The 25,785-nt window shown below is 38.8% G+C and overlaps 1 protein-coding gene across 3 annotated transcripts in view; it reads right to left on the bottom strand.

Moving 5' to 3' along the window:
* Window positions 1-754: 754 nt before the first annotated feature.
* SGMS2 (sphingomyelin synthase 2) overlaps window positions 755-25,785 on the bottom strand; it is a 64,022-nt gene continuing 38,991 nt past the window's right edge. For all 3 annotated transcript variants that reach the window (XM_030565508.1, XM_030565507.1, XM_030565509.1), the window contains exons 2-6: window positions 12,298-12,969; window positions 10,969-11,086; window positions 6,390-6,543; window positions 3,388-3,554; window positions 755-2,663 (exon numbers count right to left, since the gene is read on the bottom strand). In XM_030565508.1, the coding sequence (XP_030421368.1) occupies window positions 2,460-2,663; window positions 3,388-3,554; window positions 6,390-6,543; window positions 10,969-11,086; window positions 12,298-12,752 (1,098 nt within the window). In that variant the 5' untranslated portion in view covers window positions 12,753-12,969 and the 3' untranslated portion in view covers window positions 755-2,459. The remainder of the gene's footprint in view (window positions 2,664-3,387; window positions 3,555-6,389; window positions 6,544-10,968; window positions 11,087-12,297; window positions 12,970-25,785) is intronic.

Raw genomic sequence — 25,785 nt, 5'->3', positions numbered from 1 at the left:
ATTAGCTAAATACCCTCCTAAATATCTCAGTGGAACTTTGTTGTAATCTATCTAGGCTATCAATGGATGTGTTATTCAGTAACCTAACAGGCTACCAAGTGAAAAGCATAGTTTCTGATCCTTCCTAGAATGTTCAGACCACAGTACTTACCGGCATATTGAAGGAGGTTTACTAATGAAATTCACCCACATTTCCCTCCATAGACTTTGCTATTAGAAGTGGTTCAACTAAAAATAATTAACGTGTCAGTTAGGAGATTAAGCTATAGCCCAGTAGTCTGTGGTTTGACTTCAAAGACATTGTGGTCCATGTAGATGAACTCAAACAAGAAATAAAACAACAACTTTGGGGATGTGCAAAGGCTGATATTGTACTAATAGGATTGGTTAGCTAATAATTGAAGGAACACTTCTCAAAATGTATGTCCTTGGGTTCAGCTTGTGAGCCACTCAAGTTCTGCCAGGAAAACATTAACCTTGTATCCATACGCACATCATCAGACTCCCCAGCCTAATGTTAAATATTTCTAGTGAAGAGAAATAAAATCTTTAAAATAAAAATGTCTAAAAAAAAAAAAAGAGCTTGGCTATCATTACTTTGCTATGTTTCACCAGAATGTACTGTAAGAAATGCAGTCTATTGTGTTATGCTTTGATAATGCACAAAAATATTTTTCTGGTGTACAATTTTATAGTCATTGACCCCCTGCACTGAAAAAGAAATCAGATCTGGATACTGTATATTTCATTTTATTTGTAGCAATTTTTCTAACAGGATATTTTTAAAATGAGAATGTCATTATTTAATTTTCTTTTTAGTGTTCACACTTGTCAAGGCATTCTAAAAAATGAGAGCAAATTTTTCACTCCAGTTACAGGTTAATTTAAACTATTAACACAATTATTGCTTCTGTGATCAGCTTTTACTGAAGGTTTGAAATAAAATACTTGAGTAGCTGAGGAAATGAATACAGAACAAATTAACTGTTAAACTCTGGGGTGCCTAGTATCCACTTTGCTTCCCCAAGAACAATATGAAATACAACAAAAACAACATTGACCAGGTTAGCTGCTAATCTGCAGTTCAGTTGTACACGAACAAAGTTGTGTATTCCCACATACTAAACCAACATACTTGTGTAGATACTTTGGTTGGACAAACAAGTCCTGATAGGAAGGAATAGCAGGTCAGTCATATGACAGCACCATTTAATAATAAATATTGTTAGGTAACAGTGGAAGAAGTGTTGCTGTTGGAGTGTATTCACCTTAGCACCTGCTTATGAGTCACTGAGATTTGTGCCAACGGTTTATAAAAAAAGGAAATAAATAAATTAAAAAAACCACCAAAAAACAACCCCCCCAAACCTCTAAATGTATAACATCAGGCTCTCAAGCACAATGTTTATATAGTGTCATCAAGATATAGTAACTAAAAATTTAAAATGTTTGATTTTTACATTTCCCATTTAGGAACTGACTTTGCAGTACTGAAGCAGGTGAAGGAAAATCAGTGGGAGTTTTGCTTACAATAACACATTATACACAGCTTTCTTTTCATTTATCTAATATTGGTTAATGTGTGTGAATACACAAAAGTATGTATATATACACCTATATGCATTACATAGTTATATATACACATAATACATACAGACCCAGGCTAACTTGCCATTAACTGTTTAGACTTTGAAATAATTTTCTTCTTGTTACATAGATATATGTTTTAAAAATAAAAATATTTCCATGCTTGTAGTGCTCCAATGATGTTAGCAGCTATTATTTATAATTTGTAATGTCATCATATCACAACAGCTTTCTTTTTCAGGTTCTTTTTTTTTGTTTGTTTTAAAAATAAAATTACCAATACAAAATGTAAAAAATTGGTATATCAGAGTACATGGGAGGTGGGAGTACTTCAGGGTCATAGTACATTCATTCCCATAGAGCATAAAATGTCAAGGCTCACTTCCGGCTTCACCAGTCATGTATCGTAAGTTGTACCTTCATTAGCAAGAAGAAGAATACAGTAAACCACTTCCCACCATTGTAGACAGATATTGTAACGTTAAATTTTAGTATGCTTTTGCCCTCAAACTCCAGAACTCTAAAGATGAGATTTTTGTGGATGAGTGATAATTAATAACAAAAGGTGTGATGTGTTCTTTGGCACCTCAATCTCATAAGTAAACCAAACTCCTGCTTCTTTTCTTTCTCAGGGAAAAATCCTATCTATGGTGCACTCCTAGTACTGAAGAGTAGAATAGCCCTGTACAATGTGATGAATAGAAAACATGTCAATGGGTGTTTTATTTTGTATACAATTGTCTTGTACAATTGCACAAGAATTTGGTCCACTTATTCCCCTACAATCTAGTCCTTTTAAGAACTTTGGTTATAGCATTAATGTTGTGGTAAAATAAAGAGCAGATGATTTCTTTTCTTTCTTCATCTTTCTTTCAGGTGGATTTTTCATTGTCCTCTCCTGTCTTCTGAACTCGTGAATATTTTTTGCATGAAGATTTGAAGCAGCTAGGAGGCCAAGATATAGGCCATGAGAAGCAGCAAGGAACTGAGCCTTGTATATTCTTCTCAAAGAAATAAAATATCGGATACCACCATGCTCGAGAGAGAAAATTAGTCTGTGAAGAGATCTTCAAGTTCTATATTGGGGTGGGGAAAGAGTTGGAAGAAACAATTTAACAAGTTTAGACAGTAGAATCAATCACATTAGCTGAATCATAAAGAAGAGTATGACAATTACAGTATATTTCAATGAAATTCTGCAAATAGTAAGTTTATTTAACCTGGAAAGGAAAACAGTTTGATGTGACTTGAGTATTCCATAGTCAGAACTGAACACTTTCTTTCTAACGTGTCCCACAAAACAGAAATAAAGAGGAGACTCAAATTGAAAAGAAGTATATTTAAAGCCAACAGAAAGAATAATTTAAAAATTTGTCCAATTTACTGCAGAAATATAACTGGAATTTTTTAAAAGGCTGGGTAATTTAAGATCTCCAATAATGTTAGTAGCTACTGTTTACTAATTAAGATATGGCGTGGCCTATCCTATCTACCTAAAACAGTGATAAAGTATTCATGTTTAGAAAGAAGTTCGATTTTAAAAACATATGCATGCCAGAAATGACAGATTATTTTCTTCTTAACGTGGGCCCCAATTCAGGAAAGCACATAAGCATCTGCTTAACTTTAAACTTGTGCTTCAATTTCTGTAGAAAAATTCTATTTCTGCCCCAGATCTCATCTACTAATTTTAAGGCCATTATGACCTTTTCTGTGGAATTTACAAGGAGAGGCCATTATTGGGTTTATAGCAGCTTACACACACAAAATATGTGCATTATATATATCCTTTGCACTCACCTTTTCATTAGCCATTGAGTGGTACCACCAAAAGAGCCTTGTGGTGATATAATAAGCAACGATAACATCCACAGTGTAGTGTTCATGGGCAACAAGAATGCAGATTATACCAACGGCACTCATCAACCAGCAGATCAAATGATACCACCAAAAGTAGCGAGGTGAGTCTGTCAAAAGGAGAGAATTATACGTTTCTATAAATATCCAAGATTAACTTTAGAAGAACTTTTGAACCTATGTGATGTGCGTGGGTATGGAGAGAGAGAGAGAGAATCTCTGCTTTAGTAAAAATGCACTTTGAACAACCAAGAAAGTTTACTGATGCAGAGGTATCATCTGCTGAAATATGGCCATTAGGGCCCATAGACTTCAGCTGAGGAACTGATGAAGGTTAAGACTAATCTAAGCTTTCATTTTTAAAGCAAAGTAGTTTTTAGTTCATATTACTAAAGAAAGGACAAAAGTTGACCACTAAGACTCAAAAGTTTGTCATTGTAATTTTCCCTAAAGATCATGGTCTAATTCAGAGTCCTTCCACCTTTTTGTGGAGAGAGGAACCAAGACCAATTCACAGCTGAGGGTGGGTGGTGCTGTCCAAGCTCCTGTTTTGGATGTTAATTGCAAGATGCCTCCCAGCCAGCTACCTTCAGCTGAAACTGCTCTTCTGCTTAACATCCAAAATGGCTTCTGGCCACAAGAGGAGTAAGCTCAATAGCGTAAGAGGCAATCTATTCTAATGGGTTAGATGTGGAACTGGGAGCAAGGAACTCCAGGCTTTTAATTCCAGATCTGACACAATCTGTGGTTTTAGTCAAGACAACTTTTTTTTCTAAATTAGTGTCCTGGTCTGTGAAATGGGGCTTGTATACCACATATTGGAGTACATTGTGATGATTAATTTGTTAATGTTTGTGAAGCAGTATGCAAGTGCTAAAGTTATCCAGAATGCCCGCAGCTGGCAGTTTAGCTGGAAATTTTTCCTTGAAAAATGCTTTTGACGTTGGCAACGATGGATCTCATTACAGACTACACTTCTCTTGGAGTGGGAGGCTGGTGGTGGACCCCCAAAGATTCCAATCCCACTTTTTATGTAAAATGAATCTGTTCGGTTTGGGGTACCGTAAATACTATGTCAGTGATCTTACTCAAAGAGGCTGAGCCTGTGCATAATGTTACCTAGTCACTCTAGTCAGGACTCAGTTATGCTTTGGAGGAGGGGGGCGGGGGGAAACTGAAAATCATCATAGAATCCCCCCCAAAATACTAAGGCTGAGTCCACCCCACTGATTTGTGGACCAGGATTTGGAGTTATAGCCTGTCATTTACTTGAGGAAGCAAGCTCCAGACAGAAGAGATTCTCCACACTAGTATATTTTCCCCTGTTCTGAGAGAAAGCAGCATGGGGTCAGGAGAAAGCTCCCCTGGCCTTTCCTGCCTATGAGTAAAATGAACCAACAATAGCCAAAGATGGGAGGATAGGTAGCGGGGGTGGGGGGACTACACCTAGAAATAAACAAGGTCTCTCACACAAGAAACGTGCCTGATCAAAAGAGACCAGCAGAGCATATTGCAAGTAACCTCTAATTCAAAACAATGATCTAGTACACGCTCTTGCTTAGAAAACTACATTTTCCTAATTACAGAGGAAATAGAAATGGGTACACTATGCACCTCTGATGTACAGAGCACTTTGATTACAAAGCAGAGGAATTCAGATGGGATACACGGCCAATTCTTAGGCAGCATTTACAAAGCTTATAGGTACAGTCTGCTTGTTATTCTTCCCCACTCTTGCCCTGCTATTTAAAGACATCTGAATTATGCTACTGTACCAAAAAATCTTTAAAAAGAAGAATTAAATATATCTTGTCTGTGGCATATATTACAGGATAAGATTTAAATGACCAGTGTTAAGCTATGATAACACACATACGTACAGAAAGCAAATCGTGTTGCTACCTACCCTTGGAACATTAGGCTGACTGGCCTCTGTTCTTCTAGTTGACTGATTAATTACACACAATACCAGAAAATTTCATAGTACAAAGACTTAGACTTAATAGTCACCATGCTATAATCCTTTGTTGTTTACAGAAATAAAAGGTCTTATGTCCACATAGAAGTTCTCGGTCTCTCTTTACACTGTCAGGTAACATTGTTTGCCTAATCATCAAATGATGGGATGTTCTTTTACAAAAAAGAATGTTTTAAGTTACCCTGTATGCTGAAGTTAGAAAAATAATTTAATGAAGTCTAACGCCTCAATCAAAGTGCTCAGGAAATCAGCAATGAAATATGGACAGATTCTAATGTTAGATACATGCCATGCCGTGAATTTTAAAGAAAATGCTACTGTACTGACATATGGCCAAACAAGTAGCCAAATTATTGAGGTCCGAGTGGTGCATTCTCCATATTACAGCTTACAGTCTGGTCCTCAGTTACATAATCTTTAAACTCATACTGGGAGACTCCAGATGCCACAAAGTTCCCTACTGCCCTCAGGAGCTGGATTTTTGACAGACCACTGTAAAATGAGGTTATAAAAAAGTATCCTCCATTGTGCAAGCCAAACTCAGCACCAAATTCAGCACTGGGGTAGGCAGGCATAATTCCCATTGAAGCAAGAGGAGTCATTTCTCTCTCTCTCTCAAACAATTAACTAGAGGATTATTTGCTGATATCACTTCTGTTTGAGGTAAAGACAGATAGTCACTTCGCTGATTCAGCCCTTCTCTCAACCTTACCTTCGCCATCCCCTTCCCACATCATCAGTCTCCCAAAACACACAGATGTTTGCCAGTGGTACTTCTCATTCCAGAAGCCACATTCTGGAAAGGTCAAGCACATTTTGTCAAACTGTGTATTGCAGTTTTACCATTTATTGTATGTTGTAAAAAACAAAACAAAACATGTATGAATACAACAAAGTGGTTTTAGCTTAAGTGCTCTTCTTGTAACAGGCATCAGCAACACAACTGTATTTAAATACTGTAACTTACATTCCTTGATAAACAGGTAGGTGAGTGTTAGCACTACTGTGTGACCACTGAACAGGAAGTCTCCACATAAGATATGTGATCCAGTTATGGACAGACCACCACCAGAAATCAATCGTAGGATCCTCTGCACCTTAGCCTGTGAATCTCCATTCAACTGGGAAATGAGAAAAATTCAAGATGATGAAGAACATATGTTTGGACAAGAAGTTTAAGTCAACTTGTGCTTAAAAATATAATAATGAAAAGCTCTATCTACTAAAACATCTGAATTGTCTGTGTCTATTATTTATTTCTCAAAGATAATAGCATGTTTACCAGAAAAAAAATCTGTCAACCACCAAGGCTGGGCATTACAGGATTAGACTAGGATAGGGATCGGCAACCTTTGGCATGCGGCCCGCCAGGGTAAGTACCTGGAGGGCCGGGCCAGGCCGCGTCCGCAGATTCGGCTGATGGTGCTGAGAAATGACGCAGGCTGAGGGATGTGCGTGCCGCCCTTCCCGCAGCCCCCATTGGCCTGGGACGGCGAACCATGGCTAATGGGAGCCGCCATCAGCCAAACCTGCAGACGCAGGAGGTAAACAAACTGGCCCAGCCCTCCAGGATGCTTTTCCTGGTGGGTCGTGGGCCAGAGGTTGCCGATCCCTGGACTAGGATATGCTTCGCTGGATTTTAAACCTTTTTGTTTCTTGTTTTCCAATCAAAATGTGCACATCCTTCATAAAAATAATTGCAAACCTTTCTGTATGCATTACATAATATTGATCAGTATATTTCAAAAGGGTGGACACATTAAGAATTGTGTAAGTGCACATTACATATTTGTCATTTGTGTGACGTACCCCAGAACTCTTTCAAGAATGGTGACATATGCCAGTATCTGCAATATTCTGGGGCAACCTTATGGAGTTACATTAAGTCTTATTGAATTTTTAGGAGGAACAAGGAGATATCATGAACTTCAAAAGACTATGTTAAACAATACAGCAGACATGATTGATCTTTCGGGACAATGTGTGTGAAGTGGAGTTTCTAAGAAGTACCTATTAACTCAGCCTTTGAAGCTTCATCCTGAACCGGAGACTTGTCATCTGCTGATTACCTGTTGCTCTGAGGATAGTTGAAAGACCCAGTTTGGTTTCTCCAGGGAGCAACAAAGAGAGGACTTTTGAATAACTAGCCTGAGTTTAAGCTGACTCAGGGCTTTCTTCCTGATCCAGCAAACAGACAGGAACTCTGGTCCATGGAGGGCTTGAATCCTTAGGGAAGGGTTGGAAGGACTTCGCCTCCTGAGGCCTCATAAGACTGGGTTCTGAACTGAAGCTGTTATGAACTTGTGACCACAAAAGAGAACCCTTTGGGAGGTTTGAAGGACTGACCTGTCAGAGCCCATGTTAGAGGCAGTTGGAGTAATCTCTAGTAAACTTATTAGCACGTGTGTACGTTCTTTTATTATTTTAATATGTTTTCTCTGTAATGCTTTTACCATAAGAATAAATATGCTTTCATAGGAAGTGCTATGTGGTAACTTGCAACTGTTGGCAATTACAGTTAGTAGTCTCTGAAAAGAAAACAGGAGAAGCCTGCTTAGACAGCTTGTCTTTTGCTGGGGATATCACAGTATAGTCAAGGGACCGTGCAGCCTGGAAATGCCCTAGTCAGGATGGAGAGACACGCAGGTCTCTAACCGAGAGAGGCAATGGCTAGGGGCCTGGAAACCTGAGACTGGGTGCCTTTGCTGGATCACTAAAGGGAATATAGATTCCATTGCCCTGAACTGTGAGAAATTATTCTAACAGAACCAATATAAATTATTGTTGTGCGAGGTGCTGCATGTAAGTCATTCACTCTTTATCCAGAGCAGAGTAAACTGTTCACAAATCAAGACTTCAACTACACAAAATTTGCCTAATTTGGGGCTTAGTTAAATAGTCAAATGTCAGCCTAGGTTTGTTGACATGTTTATAGGCGTTTCAAATACACTTGGGCTGATTTATAGTTTCTTACTGATACCGTGCAAACGCTCAGTTTCATATCAGTTTTCACTAAGATTAACTTGTTGTAGGCTGGGGGGAGAGGGGAGGGGCCAAGAGAAGACATGAATCCACCAGAATCAAAACTGAAAAAATGATTCACATGCTGCAAACCAACCAACCAAATTTTGCAAAGCTCTAGAGTGTGCCAGAGTCATACATTTTAATATATATTCCCCAGACAAGTTAATCACCGGTTTAACTCCAATTAAGACAAAGCAATTATATCAAGAATGAATATCCCCCGCCCATCCAATCTCTAAAATAGCCATGAAATATTAATTCATTGAACTGAGTTGCTAGTGAGAAATTCTGTTCCTCCAAAGCTGTCCTGAGTAACTCTAATATTTGTTCTGTGATACTTGATAGGATAAAAGTTTGTTTTTAAATTGCCATATATCCAATTTTAATTGCAGCATTCAGGGATGGGATGAATACTGAAAGCAAAAATCAGAAATGTGCAATTTAAAATACAAATTCTACAGTAGATGCTGCAATGTGCTAATGTTAGTATTAGGAAAACTTCCAAAAAGCAACAATTCAACGGTCCTTAACATGTCAATAAAGAAGTCTTTTTAAAGTGGTTATGGAATCTTAGTTTGGCAACCTGGAGTTATCAAAACAGAAACCTAAGCCAGTTCTCCACCACCACCACCACATACAATCAGGTACCAGAATAATTTTAGTAAAATAATTTAACATTTCATATATACATAATACTATTTCACTATGATTAAAATTACAATCATGGTGTGTAAACTTCTCAAAATTCTCAAACTAAGCAGAATTAAATGTGGTCTGTACTTGGCTGCGAGACCTCCAGTGATCACACATTACTGTGTTTGTAGTGTGTGGTACTGTGTTTGGTCCTGTCTACACTAGGAAATTGTATCAATTTTTTTTTTTGCTTTTTAAATTTGCTTGATGTTGATAGTTTAGTGTTTTCATTCTTTATTCTACACTTCTTCCAAGCATTGTGGTATTGCCTCTTTTTATACATTTTAAAATTCAGACCCATAACTTAAAGAAATCTGCATCTGTTTTACTTAAGGCAGCTTAAATCTGACATGGTATGAACTAAAAACAACAATATAATTTGTGAAGTGGCTACTCTCCGAGACAGATAGCATAAGCAGATTTCTATCCCATGTCAATACCGTATAAACAATCAAACAACTTTATTTTATAATGTGCAAACAAATTTGTGTGTACATAAAAATAACTTTTTTGGAGATATTACATTCAGTTTTGCCAAGGCCTCTCTCTATTTAGTAAGCCAAAAAGAGCTGCTATTGTGTATTTCTTAAATCTTATGAACAGTTTTTTCTTTTGTAATTCATTGACATTGCAAAACATGACAGCTTGAGTAATGTAGGTGGATGATAAATCTTTCAGTTGTTGTTATCCAGTTAAAATAAAGTAATTTAACTAACTACATGTTTGGCTAAGCCAATTCTTTTAGTTATACATTTACTTTTTCCTATAAATTTATTTCATAACAGGTGCATCACCACTTCAAATGACTTTAAACCTTTGTAGCTTTTTTCCCCCCCTTCTTCTTCTTGATAGTGAAAATAAGCTTTGGAAATAATTTTATTGGGAGAGTAGGCAATATTTTGCCAAGTTTAGGCTTGGATCCTGTATTGTGATCTATTTGAGCAGAGGGCTGCGCCATGCAGAGCGTCTCTGATGTCAGTAGGCCCTGCTCAGAGCCCTACTGACTTTGGAGGGGCTCTGTGTGGGCACAGCCATTTGCTCAAACAGATCACAATACAGAACTGGGACTCAAATAGGTATGGGGCAAAAAAAAAAAAAAAAAATTGTTGGCATAATTTGCTTCTTGCTGAGTGGGTGGACCGTGTTTGAGTTGTGAAATGTATACATTATGCAAGAACGCAACACAAGTTGTTTCCATTGTCAGTTAAAGCGCAGCCACCTTGACTAATGCTAAAATTGTTGTTCCTTCCTCAACTAACCAGCGGCTCCAGGGAAATGCAAGGTTCTAGGCATAGATTGTATATAAAGCACAAGGTTCTGAACAGAATCACACAGGAGAAAATCAAAACTCACTATACATACTTGCACAGGCAAGTAAAGGGGCCATAAAAGGTAATGCTCCTCCTTACTCCTTTGTATGTTTCCTGCATCCCTGGTCACATTGCAGTGGACAGAACAGCCTCCATGGGGCTGCTGCTTCTCTCACACATATTGCTGGAATCATGTAATAACTTCCATAGCATGTGAGGGCTGAATTAGATTTGCATAGGCATCCTTAATGCTGGTGGTTCCTAACTTTTCATTGCTTGATTTAACACTCTTCACATGCTTACAGTTCTCAAAATCCTGCCTTACTAACAGCAATAAATAAAATGAAAAACCTAGAAAAATTTTGAAGACAGCTGCCAGGAGCCACACTTATCTCTTAAGAGTATCATATAATATCTGGAGAAAAACATTAAACTTTATTAAAATAAAATGATTGTACCAATGTCTTTTTCAGATACTGTATTTGGTGTAATACTTTGGCCAATACCAAGTTTTCTTACCTTTGGAGCACACTGAAAATGCATTCCAGGCACAGGTAGGGTGGTAACATACATGGTAATACAGCGGTACAGGTACAAAGTTCCAATTATAAAAAAGAACCTGCGTCCCACTATTGATCTGAAAACAAGAAGGGAGGGAGAGAGAAGCAAGCAAGCATAAACTCGAAGGCATGATATATTTACTTGTCACAAGGAGAAAGGGAGGTATGGTGCCTCCAGCGTAGTCGTAGCCTCATTAAATGGTTAACACCCTACATTTAAATTTATTAGAGCTTTTAAATTGTGATCTAACCAATATGAAAACAAAGTTTCAATAGTACTACTTCCATGTGAGATTTCTCTGTCTCTCTCTCTCTCTCTCTCTCTCTCTCTCTCACACACACACACACACACAATTTGATGTCTGGACACATCTTTCTGGGTTATATGACACAGACAAACGAGAGGCACAGACAAATTGAAACATGAGTGTGCTACAGTTAAGAGAGAGATAAAGAAATTGCTGCAAATGTAATGATTTTGTTTAATTTAAACCACTAGCTGGTAAGTAAAGTCAGGCCTATTAAATAGCTCTAGTGTTCTCCTAGCAGTGTTTTTATTTTGCTTGGTAATTATTTTGTAATCTCATGTCAAATAACGTTTGTTTTCCTTTAAAGTATCTATAGGGATTATTTCTTGAGGAAACAGGAGGTGATCTGGAGGGAAAGATGGGCTGATGTTCTCAGAGATGTGACTAGTTCGAACATCCAGTATAATGCTAGTGAACTGTCTAGTGCCTTGTCAAAAATAAAAAAATTAAAAAAAAAGTTTGAAACATTTTCAGTGAATCAGCTCTACTTAGGGGTACTAAGGTCTCACAGCACTTTGTCAAAGAGTGCAGTTTAGTCAAAACTGAAATGTTTTGGGGAATGGTATCAGTTTAATGAAAATGTCATCTGTAAAGTCTCTGAAATCCACAATGGAATTTCTAGCCAGAGATTTATCTCAGAATAGCCAATCGCCTGGTGATTAAATTGCTCTGTGGGAATGAGAGAGACCAAGGTTCAGGTCCCTGCTCTGAAAAGGTCTTGTTTTTATTCTGCATCCAAATGAAAACAAAATTTTGAAACCTCAACGTTTCTCATGAAACTTAATTGTGGTTTTCAAGCCAACTCTACTCCAACATATGGGTGCAGAGCCTAGCTGCAAGTTTCCTTTCAACCATCTATTACCTGTACTAATTTTGGGAAATCACTGTAACTACTCAGAGAAAAGTGCTACTCTACATGAATAAGAGTAACAATTTGCTTCTGCCACCAAGCAGAAGCAGAGATAAATATAGCTACTTACTTGTATCTGAGAAATAGCCACTGGATTATCCATAATCCAACTAGTACCATTCCATTTATTTCTGATACAGAAAAAGCCCATTTCACACGATCAATATAATCAAAAAATTTATCTGGCAATGGAGGACTGAGCTCCTTGGGAGGTACCCTCTCATGAACCACAGTGATCATGACAGTCGTCAGAATTAAATTGAAGAGAGCATACACAAAGGCAATGCCAGTTTTCCACCATTCCAAAGGAAATTTGTTCCTAGATTCGGCAGGCATAGAAATCTGAATATAGTCCGGATATTTCTTTGTGCCTTTTCGCAACCCATTAGGTAAACCCTTAGGTTTGGTATTACCAGTTTTGCTCTCTTCACTGACAGATAGGGTAGGTCGAACATAACCATTTGAGGTGTCATTGTTTTGACCTTCCATGTGCTCTTCAAGCTTTGCAGTCTCAATGGTATCCATTACCCCAAGACCTTGAGCCAAACCAGGGAATTAGCAATTTCTGGATGCTTTTTAAAGTTTCTTACTCCTCTAAGTCCACCTTATGTTTCCAGTTGATTTTTGTTCTCTAATTAAAAATCTTCAGAAGTTGTCCATTCTTTTTCTCTTTTCAGTTGTTCTGCAACAGATCTTTGAGATAAATCTCAGTTTCTTTCCTCAAAAGCTCTTACTGTATCATCTGTAAAACAATAAAATCATATTCAGAAACTGTACAGCTGGCAACATGACAATGCACAAATGAAATACAAAAATAGCTTAGGGAAATCTGCATTCTAAATATCAACACAGTTTGCTTCACATGGAAGTTGTGGAAACAAAGCAGCCAAAGATGCAGTATTAAAAATGCTCGCTAGTTTAAACCAAATAGATGGTGTTAACTTTTAAAATTAAGGTGGAATAACTTGGTTTTGATCTTGACTCCATTCGTTTAGTGGGTGATATCAACCTTGTCCACAGAGCCAGTATTTACATGGCTTCAACAGCAGCTGGCATTACAGTGTTGATTTTCTGAATTGTCAACGAGTCAAGATTTCCACAGACACAGACCATATTAAATGTAAACACACTGAACAGAATTCCATGCTGGTTTACGCCCCACAGCAACCCTACTAAATTCAACACAACTGCATGGAGATCACACCAGAAATTAGTCAAATTATGTCCATAAAATTGACAAATGGCTTATTTAGCCCTGGGGATGGGCCAGAAACTCGGAGCAAAACACTATTTGGACTTGATCCTCACTTGATCCTGATGCAGCCTAACCAATTTTTCAGCAGGAAATCTGTTAATTAGCTTCGGACGTGTGTGCACAATTTTGAGAATTTCCTCAGCAGAGCAGAAGCAGGCATCGACTCTGTATTGAGGAAATACAAATGAGTTCAATATTTATTCCTAGATTTATGCAAGCTTTTTGATAGTATGATTGTAACGTGGGCATAGGAAGCATATTTTGGAACTACTGTAAAAATGATTCAGGCTGCCTTTAAAAAAAAATAAAAGAATATTTTCATTAAAGTAGTATGTGCTTTTATAAGGAACTCTTACACAAATAAAAAAGAATGTTACTCGCATCTATAGAACAGAAACGGCGAGACTATCTCCAAGACTGTAGTGCTCAAATAATGGCTGAAAATTTCCTATTGATTTGATTTGAAAGTCCTATGCTATTGTACACTCATATCATAGCTATGGCACACAAATTTGTATGACTCAATTTGGCTCAGACGAAGCGATGAATAATAGCCCATTTATCTGCAAAATATTTATTCAGCTAACAGTGTGAGTACGTCATAATGCTCACCCTTTCTGGCTTCTTTATGGACAAAGACACAGCACTGTCATCACCTCATGTTCCATCGTACTGAGATAGTAGCCACAGCTTGGATGGAGGATAGCATACTTTTCGTATTATATCATGATGGAAGTAGAGTTGCTAGTCTTTCCCACTGTTATATCATCATCACCTGGCTCTTCACAGCACTTTACATCAGTAGCTCACATATGTCCGAGTTATGTCAGAGTTTGATTTAAAGAAAAACTACTTAAAAATAACTTCAGTGTAAATATTGAGCTTTTGAAATATGATGAAAGACTTTAAGATGTCTAATACATTCAAGGATTGAAGAGTTTCCAATACCTCATATGAGGATTAAAGCCTCTTAACCTCGGAGAAACCTATGCTCCCACAGCTACTCTCCCCACAAAGTCACACCAATTGAATTATATAGTCTCATCTGGAATGCCCACCAAAAAAACCAACTCTGACAGATTTATTGGATGGAGACGATCCATTTAACCAATTAATTCTGGCCACCACTGTTACCCCAATCGACTCAATTAATGATGCCCCATGTCAAAACAACAACAGATGCTGGTTCGACCACTTTGCAGAGCTCCTCTGCAACTACTGCTCATACTGCTCTTGTGGATGCTTTGGCTTTCCACCCAGTTGGGTCCTCTGCTCCTTTTCATTTCCTCTTAAAGAAGCAGTTCTCAGAGGCAACTCTGCTCCTTTCATTCTCCCTCCCTTAGAAAGGCCCACCTAGTCCAAATTTCCTCTAGTCAAGTTGCTGAGTGTATGGATGGAACAACTGGACATTTTCATTGCCTAGCTATTGGCCTCATCTCTGAGTTAATGAATGCCTTCTCAGAGATCCTCAGCATACAGACTCTTGGGATTGGGCTCTAGATAACTTTCATGATACAATCTTGTAATATTTGTAGTAAGGCCCAAAATCATTTTGCATAATTTCATTACAAACCTAAAATCTGGGATAGGTGTGTTTATTCAATCCAAGGAATAGTGTTTGTAAGTCAGCAAAATAAAAGTGTGCTTTACCTGCTATGTCAAAACATTTCTATTTTTCTTCCTGCCTCACTGATAGAATGATAGTTTAAAAAAAAAACTCATATTGTGAATCTCCACAGTCTAAAGAATTTTATAAATACAGCAAATTTTATGGACAAGCAAAACATCTGTTTTTAAAAGATGAACCAATTAAAATTTTCCTTCTTCTGAAAACAGGCTCACAGGGGAATATCTAACATAGGCAGTTTTAAGTCCCATCATCCACTCACCACTTTCTCTTCTCAGAGCTGGGTCTGAGAAGTGGGCAGGGCCTCCAAAACACACTGAGACTAAGATCTGTGGGAATAAACGCAAAATATATCATGAAAATCCACTCTACTTGATGTTCCCAACTAGGCCTCTCACAGTAACTGCAGTACATCTAGCAAACTTGGCGTGCTGCCATTGGCTGTCTTTTCCCCTCAGTATTCCTCTGGCAATGTCTGAAAGCCACAGAGGAGGATTTAATGAGGGCAGCAGTAACTTCGAGGCTTTGTTTTGAATTCTAAGTTCTGTTGCCCAAAGAGGAGCGCATGCCTCACAGAGCAGCTGGTCATCTGACTTCTCTCAGCTATGCCTCCTACAGCAGATGAGAATGCATCTGCACATCTGTTGCAAAAGGGAGAGGATGAGCTACTCTGTAGTGTTACAAGAACATTCCTCTTCTTACTCCAAATCCTTCTCTGCAGGACTTGGACTGTTCTGCCCCTCTTCATGTCAAATAATGGAAGCAAGTCTATGCGTAGCCTTAAGTTAGAAGGCAAATGAACAAACACATATAAATGCTTCTGATTTCATTTACATTAAAAACAACAGACTAAGAAAAAAGGAGAAAAATCTAAAATTATGTCAATGTAATAATTGCGAGAAGTTCAATCAAGAAAGGAAAAAAATTACAATCTGTATTATTAGATTATTCTCTTGGTAGGGCTGAAGACTGCTTACTTTCTCATAAATTTAATTGAACTACTAGCAATGAACAATATTATAGGTGGGGCTTATAGTAAGGTTTCCCTACACATCCCATAACAACACTCTGTTTTCAGTTGCTTATAACTAAGGCTAAGATTTTGTCATTGTTATTTTTAGTAAAAAAGTCAGATAGGTCACGGGCAATAAACAAAAATTCATAGAGCCCATGACCTGTCCGTGACTTTACTAAAAATAACTGGGGCCTGGGCTAAGTAAGTGAGGGAATGGAATCCCATGGGGGAGGAGGGGTGTCATGGTACAAAGCTCCACTCTGAACCTTAGCATCCAAAAGATGGGGTACCAGCATGAATTCTTCTAAGCTCAATTACCAGCTTAGTACTTGTAGCGCTGCCACCAACCAGGAATTCTGGTACACTCTGGTCCCCCCGAAAACCTTGCCCGGGGACCTCCAAGACCCAGTCCCTCTGGATCTTAACACAAGGAAAGTAAACCCTTTCCCTCACCGTTGCCTCTCCCAGGCTTCCCCTCCCTGGGTTACCCTGGAAGATCACTGTGATTCAAACTCCTTGAATCTTAAAACAGAGAGGAAAATTCATCTTCCCCCCTCCTTCTCTCTCCCCCTCCCAGACTCTCCCTGAGACAGAAAGTAATCCTAACACAGAGAGAAAATTAACCTTTTCTCCCCACCAATTCCCTGGTGAATCCAGACCCCGTCCCCTGGGATCTCATCAGGTTCTTAAACAAGAAAAGCTTTTAATTAAAGAAAGAAAAAACAGTAAAAATTATCTTTGTAAATTTAAGATGGAATATGTTACAGGGTCTTTCAGCTATAGACACTGGGAATACCCCCCCAGCCTAAGTATACGAGTACCAAAGTAAAATCCTTTCAGTAAAATACAGATTTGAACTCCTCCCAGCCAAATACAAATTTGCAAATAAAGAAAACAAACATAAGCCTAACTCGCCTTATCACCTAGTACTCACTATTTTGAATCTATAAGAACCTGTATCAGGGAGATTGCAGAGAAACCTGGTTGCACGTCTGGTCACTCTCAGAACTCAGAGTGAACAACAACCAAAAACTAACAGCACAGCACAAAAACTTCCCTCCCTCAAGATTTGAAAGTATCCTGTCCCCTGATTGGTCCTCTGGTCAGGAGACAGCCAGGCTCACTGAACTTGTTAACCCTTTACAGGCAAAAGAGACATGAAGTACTTCTGTTCTATTAACCCTTAACTATCTGTTTATGACAAGGGGACTGACAGACAAGATCTCCGCCATGCTGGGGGTCACAGCCATGGGGGGCACACAACCCCCGCTCTGGAGCTGGCCACAGCTGTGGGACAGGGGCACAAAGCCCAGCTGCAGCCCCTGCCACGCCACAGTAGCAGCCAGTGGGGGGGCGCATGGCTCTGAGAAGCCGCGAAGGGGGTACATGGCTCCCGCTGCAGCTGCTGGGCAGGGGAAAGCGGCCCCAGCATAGCCCCCACTCTGGAGCTGGCTGTGGCTGCGGGACAGGGATGCACAGCCAAGCTGCAGCCCTGGCTTCAGCTGCTAACAGCTGAAGCGGAAGAAGTCATGGAGGTCCAGTAAAGTCATAGAATCTGTGACTGCCGTGACCTCTGTGACTAAATTGTAACCTTACTTATAACTTTGCAAAACTAACCATTTGGGCCAAAATTGCATCTGCCTCAGGCTGTTCTGTTCTTGTTTTTTTGTTTTTTGGGGGGCTAGGGGTGGGAAGGAGGAGGAGGAAAGAATTTTCAGCCAAAACGAGTTAAGCCATTTCCAAGAACGAGGCAAGGGGTAAAAAAATATATTTTTACATGTTAAAAAATTCTTGAGACTGTTTATTTGAAATGCATTAGCTCCCATATGCTTTGAAGGAGGGACGTGAAGTTTGGCAGAGGGTCGACTTTGTGTCCAGCAATATGCTTTTTGCCTTCACCATGAAAATCCACCCAAGATTGGCCAAACAAGAAGGTTTTAAAGAGACTCACATATGTAGAGAACTTTTGTATTTTAACAGCTAAAATCTTCAGATAATCACTCCTCAAGAAGCATGCTCCAGCCTCTCAACTTCTATGTGTGACTTGACTGTACATGGGGGAAATCAGAAAAACTTTCCTTGTAATTACTGCTCCCAGCTGCTCTGGGTCAGACACTGGAATTGAGAACAGGAAGCCTCCCTCTTGTATGACCCTCCTGCTAGTGTCCAGCAAACATGGAGGAAGAAACCATCCAATTTGAATACAGAAGAGATAAAAGCTGAATTAGGAGTGAAGGAAGGAAAAGGAGCAGTTTGGGACAAGGACTTTGGGAAGACTGGGAGTTGGTGAGGAGAGGAGACTGGAGAAATACAAAAAGCCAGTAAGGGAAATGGGAGGTGGGGGAGGGAGAAGTAAATAAGGCCTGGAGTAACACATTGAACAACAGAGAAAATAAAATATTGAATAGCAGGTCCTTAAGTGAGCACCATCTTTCCTGTGCTCTGACGGAGACAGGGGTCCTGTAGAAAAAAAGATATTTATGATCATGAAATTAAGGACTGTGTGGAAGTATCATAATGCATAAACACAAGGGGGCTAAATTAACACTGGACAGGGAAGCTTAATTCTTGACTTTTCTAAGGCTATGTCTACACTATCAAGGTAAGTCGACCTATGCTACACGAATAATGTAGCTGGAGCTGACATACCTAAGGGTCTACACTGTGTGGGGTTGAGTGGAGAAACTCTCCTGTCCACTTGCTTTACTCTTCTGGTAGGGGGTAGAGTACAGGGGTTGCCTGAAGAGTGATCTGCTTTCAAGTTGGTGGGTCTTCACTAGACCCGCTAAATCAGCCGCTGGTGGGTCGATCTCAGAGCATTGATCCCAGCTGTAGTGTAATGTGGCCTAATTTTTGAATGCTTGACTTGCAGTCTTAATAATGTTCTTTCAGTGTAATGGTATGTTAATGGTATTCAGGTTAGCATAGTAATAGGCTTTTTGTGGTAGCCCATAGCCTCCTACTAGCAACAAACATTAGAGAACTTCTTATGAATCTTTAGAGAGAACGTACACAAGAACACTCTGAATACAACATATTTGTGCAGGTCCTTCCTCAACAAACTATCATCATAACACAGAAACTAGTCAAAGCATTACTCAATTTTTGTTTTGTTTTTTAAAAAAATGCAAGGGACACTTCCATCTTTTAACTTTTGATACAGTTAAGACCCAATCCTGAACACATAGTAGTCATCAATAGAGTCTTAGCATTGATTCAATGGAAGCAGGATTGAGCCTTTATAGTTTTAAGGCTCTCTTACTAATGCCATTGCATATTTCAGGAGTATTATTAATAATCTGATTTGATATGTTGCTTTTGAAATCAGTATGTTTTAAAAATCAAAATCTAGTTTTCAAGAAAGATTTTATTGTTCCATGTTTTGTGTACTCCCAGTATTCTGTGAGAAATCCTAAGTTCCTGTAGAAATGTCAAACATGTCATTATATATCAGATTCATTTATGCCATTCTTAAGAACTAGACTGACTTACAGGACACCTTTTTTAGCAGTAGTTTACAAAGAACACACAGTGTTAAATTTCCTATGGCAAGTATCCACAGATTAGCAATGGAAAGCAAATTGTTTAACAAACTGATGTTAACACTATTCCACCAAGAATAAATCCAAGGAAGACTCAGTCTCTAAACAAAATGCAACAACAGACATTGTATGACAGCTTGGATGTTTGCTATTAACTGTTTCTGGATTCATCTGCTGTAAGTGGCAGCTACGTACAAATGAATGAAAGAATGATTATATATTTAATATATATTTATTCTTCTCTATTAAAAACTATAGGTCAGATTGTACCTCTCCCCCACCCTCCGTGCAGATACAAGGAGGAAAGCAGTATGCAATTGTTACACCACCAGACCAGAGTGTTATTTTAAACTAAAGCATTTTATTAAAACGTGTCAGAATCCAACACATCACAGTTTACATGAGCCCTAATGCTGGAGAGCTTACCAGGAACACCCAACTCTTTTGACCACATCTTGCTCCCCAGACCTTCCCCCCCTTGAGCCTCTTTAGCATAGTTCCAAACCTTAAAAGCAATAGGGCACTGGAAGATATAGTCCTGGCTGGCATTCCATCAAGTTCTTACATCAAAAAAGTTACACTTAAATTACAAAATGTATGTTAGTGTGTGAGTGCTACACTCAAAGCATTATTGCCCCTCAGTGGGGTCTCTGTAATAGCCAGGCAACTCTGGGAAGCACTGAGACTACATACTACCCAAGGGTGCACAGTATCCCTACAAAGGCAGAGGCCTGGTCTTGCTCCATCCTCCAAGCTCTTGACTGAGCCTGCAGACTGCAGAGCAAGAGCAACATGGAGGCAGAGTAGGTTGGAATACGATGCACGCTATAAAAGGCTACAGCAATTGGTGTCCTCCTACCATGCACCAAGAAGATAAGGGAGGAATCCCTTATTATGGGCTGTGCCTAAACAGTATGATTGAACCATTGATAGGACTCAATACTGTACTAACAGGAAAATGCATTAGATGGTCTATAATAGGGTGGCTTATTCTTTAATGATTGCTGGAGGGCCTGGAGTTAGCCAACCCAGATTATTAAGGTGGCGGAGACTGCAGAGGGACTGTGGAAAGACTTCTGCAAGGAAGACCCTGAGACCAGGAAGTCTCAAGTCCTAGCTAGGAGGACTGTGAATAACCTAAGCCAAGCCAGGAGAATTTGGAAGTCAGAACCTGAAGGCTGAGGTCCAGCCACATAAAAGAACTGAGAGCTGGTGAACCTAGACCCTGCTCCAGGAAGGAAGGCTGTGGACTCCCTACCTAGAGGAGAGACAGATACACTAAACTGGGAATGGGGCCTGCAGGGCCAGTGTGTGTAAAGATTAAATAAATTGGACACCAGAAGGGGAGAGTTTTAATTACCTTTTGGATGGTGATGAGTTACTGAGCAGCTAAGAAGGAAAACCGAGGCAGGCGCTACAGCATGACCTCTAGCTTGGAGATAGTGCTCAGTTGGAGGACAACCGTGTTACATGGCCCTGTAATAAAGCTGGTTAGGAATTTTTCAAAGAAATGGCACTCGCTCAAGAAATTACAATTTGTCAAAATGAAACTTTTCTCAAGAAAGATTTCTCAGGTCCAGGATGGAATTTCTGGTTATGGCCACAGAACAAGACCTACTCCAGAAGAGCTACTAGCTCAGTGAGTAAGGGACTCACCAGGGATGTGGGAGATGCAGGTTAAAGGCTGAATCAAGCAGAACAGGGACTAGAACCTGGGTCCCCACATCCCAGGTGAGTGCCATACCCCCTGGCTTATTGGCTATTCTCTTTGTTTTTTGTCCCCCCCTCCAAAAAGAAAAAAAGTGTCAAAAGGCCTCAGGTTCATCCCAGAGCAGAACATGAAAAATTTCAAATCTTAAAATTTTCATAGGATGGGAAAATCATTTCCTGTCCAACTTTACCTAATACATTTCTATATCTGTGAACCTATAAACCTATGAAAACTAAATGTTTCTCTACATTTCAACTTCCAACAGTAGAACATATATTTTAAAGTGAATTTGGTGTTAGGAAAGGTACCATGTGACCAACCATGGTTATTTACAGAACAGATATTGAACAAACAGCAGCAAGGCAAGCTTCATCTTTGTTGCCCCATTAGGGTGACCAGATATCCGGATATTAGGGGCTTTGTCTTATATATGCATTTATAACCACTCTCCCTGAGGGTGAGGGGAAGTGTCCTAATTTTTTCACGTGCTATCTGGTCACCCTACACCCCACTAAACTTATCTGTGTTCTGCAGAAATCATTCAAGACCTATGCTTCTCTACCGGGACTGCTAACAGGTTTTATGATACACTTTTATTTATCTTAGCTATTTATATGGCCCCTCATTATTGTCGCATCTGAGCACCTCACAATCTTTAATGTGTTGATCCTGACAATATTCCTGCGAGGAAGGGAAGTGCTATTATTCCCGTTCTACAGATAGGGAACCGAAGTACAGAGAAACTGATCTGCACAAGCTCATACAGTGTGTGGCAAAGGAAGGTTTTGCACCTGAATAAGGGTCATCAGCCCAGGCTAGCATTCTAATCACTAGACTGTCCCTCTCCTTTAAGAGCATCACCGCACAGCAATCATGACATGGACACATATCCAATGATAACTAGATTACAACAAATCATTAGATATAGGATGAACAGCCATCAGAGGCCAATGACTTGAAGGCATTTTTGACCTAGGATGGATTAAAACCAATAACTTTGGTAGTAAAGGTTTTCACATTCATCATCAAGCTTCTGAGCCATCCTAATTCCAGTTTCCCATATTTGTTCGATGTCTGGGTTAAGAAAAAAAAAATAAAATAAAATATTTGTAGCAGTCTGAGAAAGGTGGTTACAATTATGCCTCAAAGTAGACAGATCAAAATCACTTACTGGTTTCCCCTGTTGAATGATCTGTGTGACTCAGATACTCACTGTATGTCCTAATCACTAAATACATTTGCTCTGGATCACCTTTGTTTTCACATTTCTTTGATCAGTCGATAGAACTGCAAACAGAAATGCCATGCAGGATATGCTCCCTTCATTTGGGAACTTTACTGAAGTAGAACAATGATGTTACCTTCCCTTCTGTATGTTAAAATTAAAATATTACTGTTGTCAAAACACAAAAGCTGATGCCTAGATACTGTAGTATGGATTATAAAAGTATTAGAGATAGACAGAGAAATATATTACATAACTTCTGAATAAATAAAGTCCAAACCCTGCCTCAGTGCTATTGAAACATTGCTTTAAACCAGCTAACCTGGAACTTGCGGTTAGTATATTTTTATGGAAGCATGGCGAATGAGCAAAGAACTCAATACTCAGTGGTGCGTGTGTGTAGATTACAGCTACAGGATCAAATACATCACATATCCTTTTATTCTACCCTAAAAATGAACACTGTAAGCCAAATTTATTTCTATCATAATCAAACAAAATTCCACTGAATTGTGCCCATTTCTGTCAGTGGTAAATTCAGCCCGCTGTGTTCAAGGATTTGACTTTCACCTAGGCTTTTGTTCCAAATGGTATGAATAGAAATTGGGGACTTCTATGCTTAGCTAAATGTGTAACCATGATTTTGTTCTTGGGGGTGAAGGGAAAGGAAGTAATTCTTACACTACAGTGTTATTTTGACAATATACAACCTGCATTTAGTCTTAATTTTCTAAAGTAATAAAAAAATATGCATGAAGTCACTTTTTAAAATACAAAAATACAAAAAAACGAAAACAAAAACAAAACAAAAAACCTTCCCCACAACTAAATGTAGCTATCTGGCTCCAGTTTCTGCCACCAGAATTTAAGTGCAACTCCAAATTATGTTAATGGAACATTATACTAATGCAACATTTGTAAATGAAGCCACTCATTTTTCTGTTTCCCACCATTTAATCCTCATTTTCAGTATACACCTCTACCTCAATATAACGCTGTCCTCGGGAGCCAAAAAATCTTACCACGTTATAGGGGAAACCGCATTATATCAAACTTGCTTTGATTCACTGGATTGCGGAGCCACACCCCCCCAGAGCACTGCTTTACCCAAATTTGTGTTGTATCGGGTTGCGTTATATCAGGGTAGAGGCGTATATTTCAGGGATCATTTTCTGCAAACAAACCTACTTAGCAAGAAGATTCAGACTCCCTGCAGTCACTGTAGATGAAAGAACAATCTCCTGAATTCAATATACTGGAGAAAAAGCAAAAAGGATAAAATATCTTGTAGCACTATTAAAAAGAGACTAACTCCCCAGGTAAAGTTTATAGTCTTCTTGAAAAAATTTTTTCTCCTACTTGGTTTTCATATCTGCATAAAACATGCACACAAAATGCAATAATGATTTACATAGCTGAATTTCTTAAAATGAGGCAAAACCCTTGTCTGTTTTAATATATATTCTTCCTTATAATTTTTTTTTCCCCAAGATGCATAAAACTACACTTTAGCCACCTCCTTCTTTATGCACACAGTCTAAAAATGTTTAGTTAGAATGATTGTTATAAAAAGCAGAAAAGTATAAATATAACTGTGTACAAATCACAGCAGAAAATCATATGTAAACATTTTCTATGAAATTAGGATTTATCAATTGTAAAACAACATGAAACTAAAGGAATTCTAAAATTTCTACCAATGTTTCCTTTGAAAGCTGGCAAAAAAATAAAGTTACTAAGTTGCCTTTTACTTTTTCTTTAATGATATCTGCATTGACAATTTAATGAATTACAGTGTAACAGTGAATTTACATCTATACAAGGACAGAGTATTTAAAAATCTCATTAAGGGCCTAATCCTACAAACACTTATTACCAGGCACAGTTATTACTGCCCCGAGTACCTCACTTTAAATGAATGGTCATTGTGATAATCACTGAGGATCTGAACTGAAGCCCACTGAAATCAACATAAAGACATCCATTCACTTTAATGAGCTTTGGATCAGATTCTGGGCCCCTAAATTTGCAGGTCAATATTTATTAAGTAAATATTTTAATATATATCTTAAAATAAAATGCAATACATACTGAAAAAATCTGTGTCTCTGATTTGCTAATCTAGATATTGACAGATAAAAACCATATTAAGTGATGTATATTTGTCATGCAACTAAGCGGTGGATAACATCTCATTCGGAAGAGTTCCTGCCCGTTCTCTTTCCGACTTATTGTAATAAAGATTACAGGGTTTGAAACTAATCCCAAACGTTTTAGGGTATACAAAAACTTTATACACTGGAGACAGTCACAATCTATAGAGAAAGGCTTAACAGACATGGCTAGAGGAAATGTGAAAGAGAGCCAGTACGTTAGACTGGTTTCTTTCTGAGTTTTACAGATCTCTTATGAATTGGCACCTGCTCTATACTTCAAGCCAACAGAGCTGGCTGCCCTCAAGGCCTGGGCTGAAAACCAGCACTTGTTCCACCTCCCTGACCTTGTGGCACTTTTCCACAAGCTGCCTAGGACCCATGCACAAATTACACCCAAACTCAGGAATAAAGCAGCCACAGACTTCTACTTATGCGCAATTGGCTGCTGTGTCTTTCATGCACAGAAAGGCTAACTTCTATTTTGTGTACCAAATGGAACTTTGTGAAACATTTAATGTAGTAATGAACGTGTGGCAGAAAGCAACTGCTTTTGGGTCATCTTACCAACTTGAAACTAAGGCCAATGCGGCAAGGTGTTCAGTGAATCTGACCAGCTGCCATTTTGAACTGAAACTATGAAAAACTGGGCCATTTCACAGGATGTTTACCCCCAACTAGGTAAAAGTTGGTGGTTTTGTTTGAGTTTTGATTTCCGTTTTTTGGTTCATTAATTATTACCACAAAACTCAGAGTGAAGATCAGGGAATATAAACCCACATGAACAGAAAACAAAAAACAGAAAAACAGAAAAACAAAAACAAAAAAGTTCTGTACAAATTTTTATGACCCCAAACTGCCAAGTTTCAGAGTTCAAATACTTGGTCTTACTGTTACCAAGAGATGCTATAGTGAATAAACCTCAGAAAAGTGAGGAGACTGAAGTAGGGTCACCACCCTTGACATTTATCCTGTTGGAAGTGGGACATAAAAATATCTTATGTCATGAGGTTAGTGGTGATCCAGTGGC

This window comes from Gopherus evgoodei, chromosome 5 (genome assembly GCF_007399415.2).
Source record: "Gopherus evgoodei ecotype Sinaloan lineage chromosome 5, rGopEvg1_v1.p, whole genome shotgun sequence".
Lineage (NCBI taxonomy): Eukaryota > Metazoa > Chordata > Testudines > Testudinidae > Gopherus > Gopherus evgoodei.
Note: the sequence above shows the minus strand (reverse complement) of the source record. Positions and strands in the feature narration are given on the sequence as shown.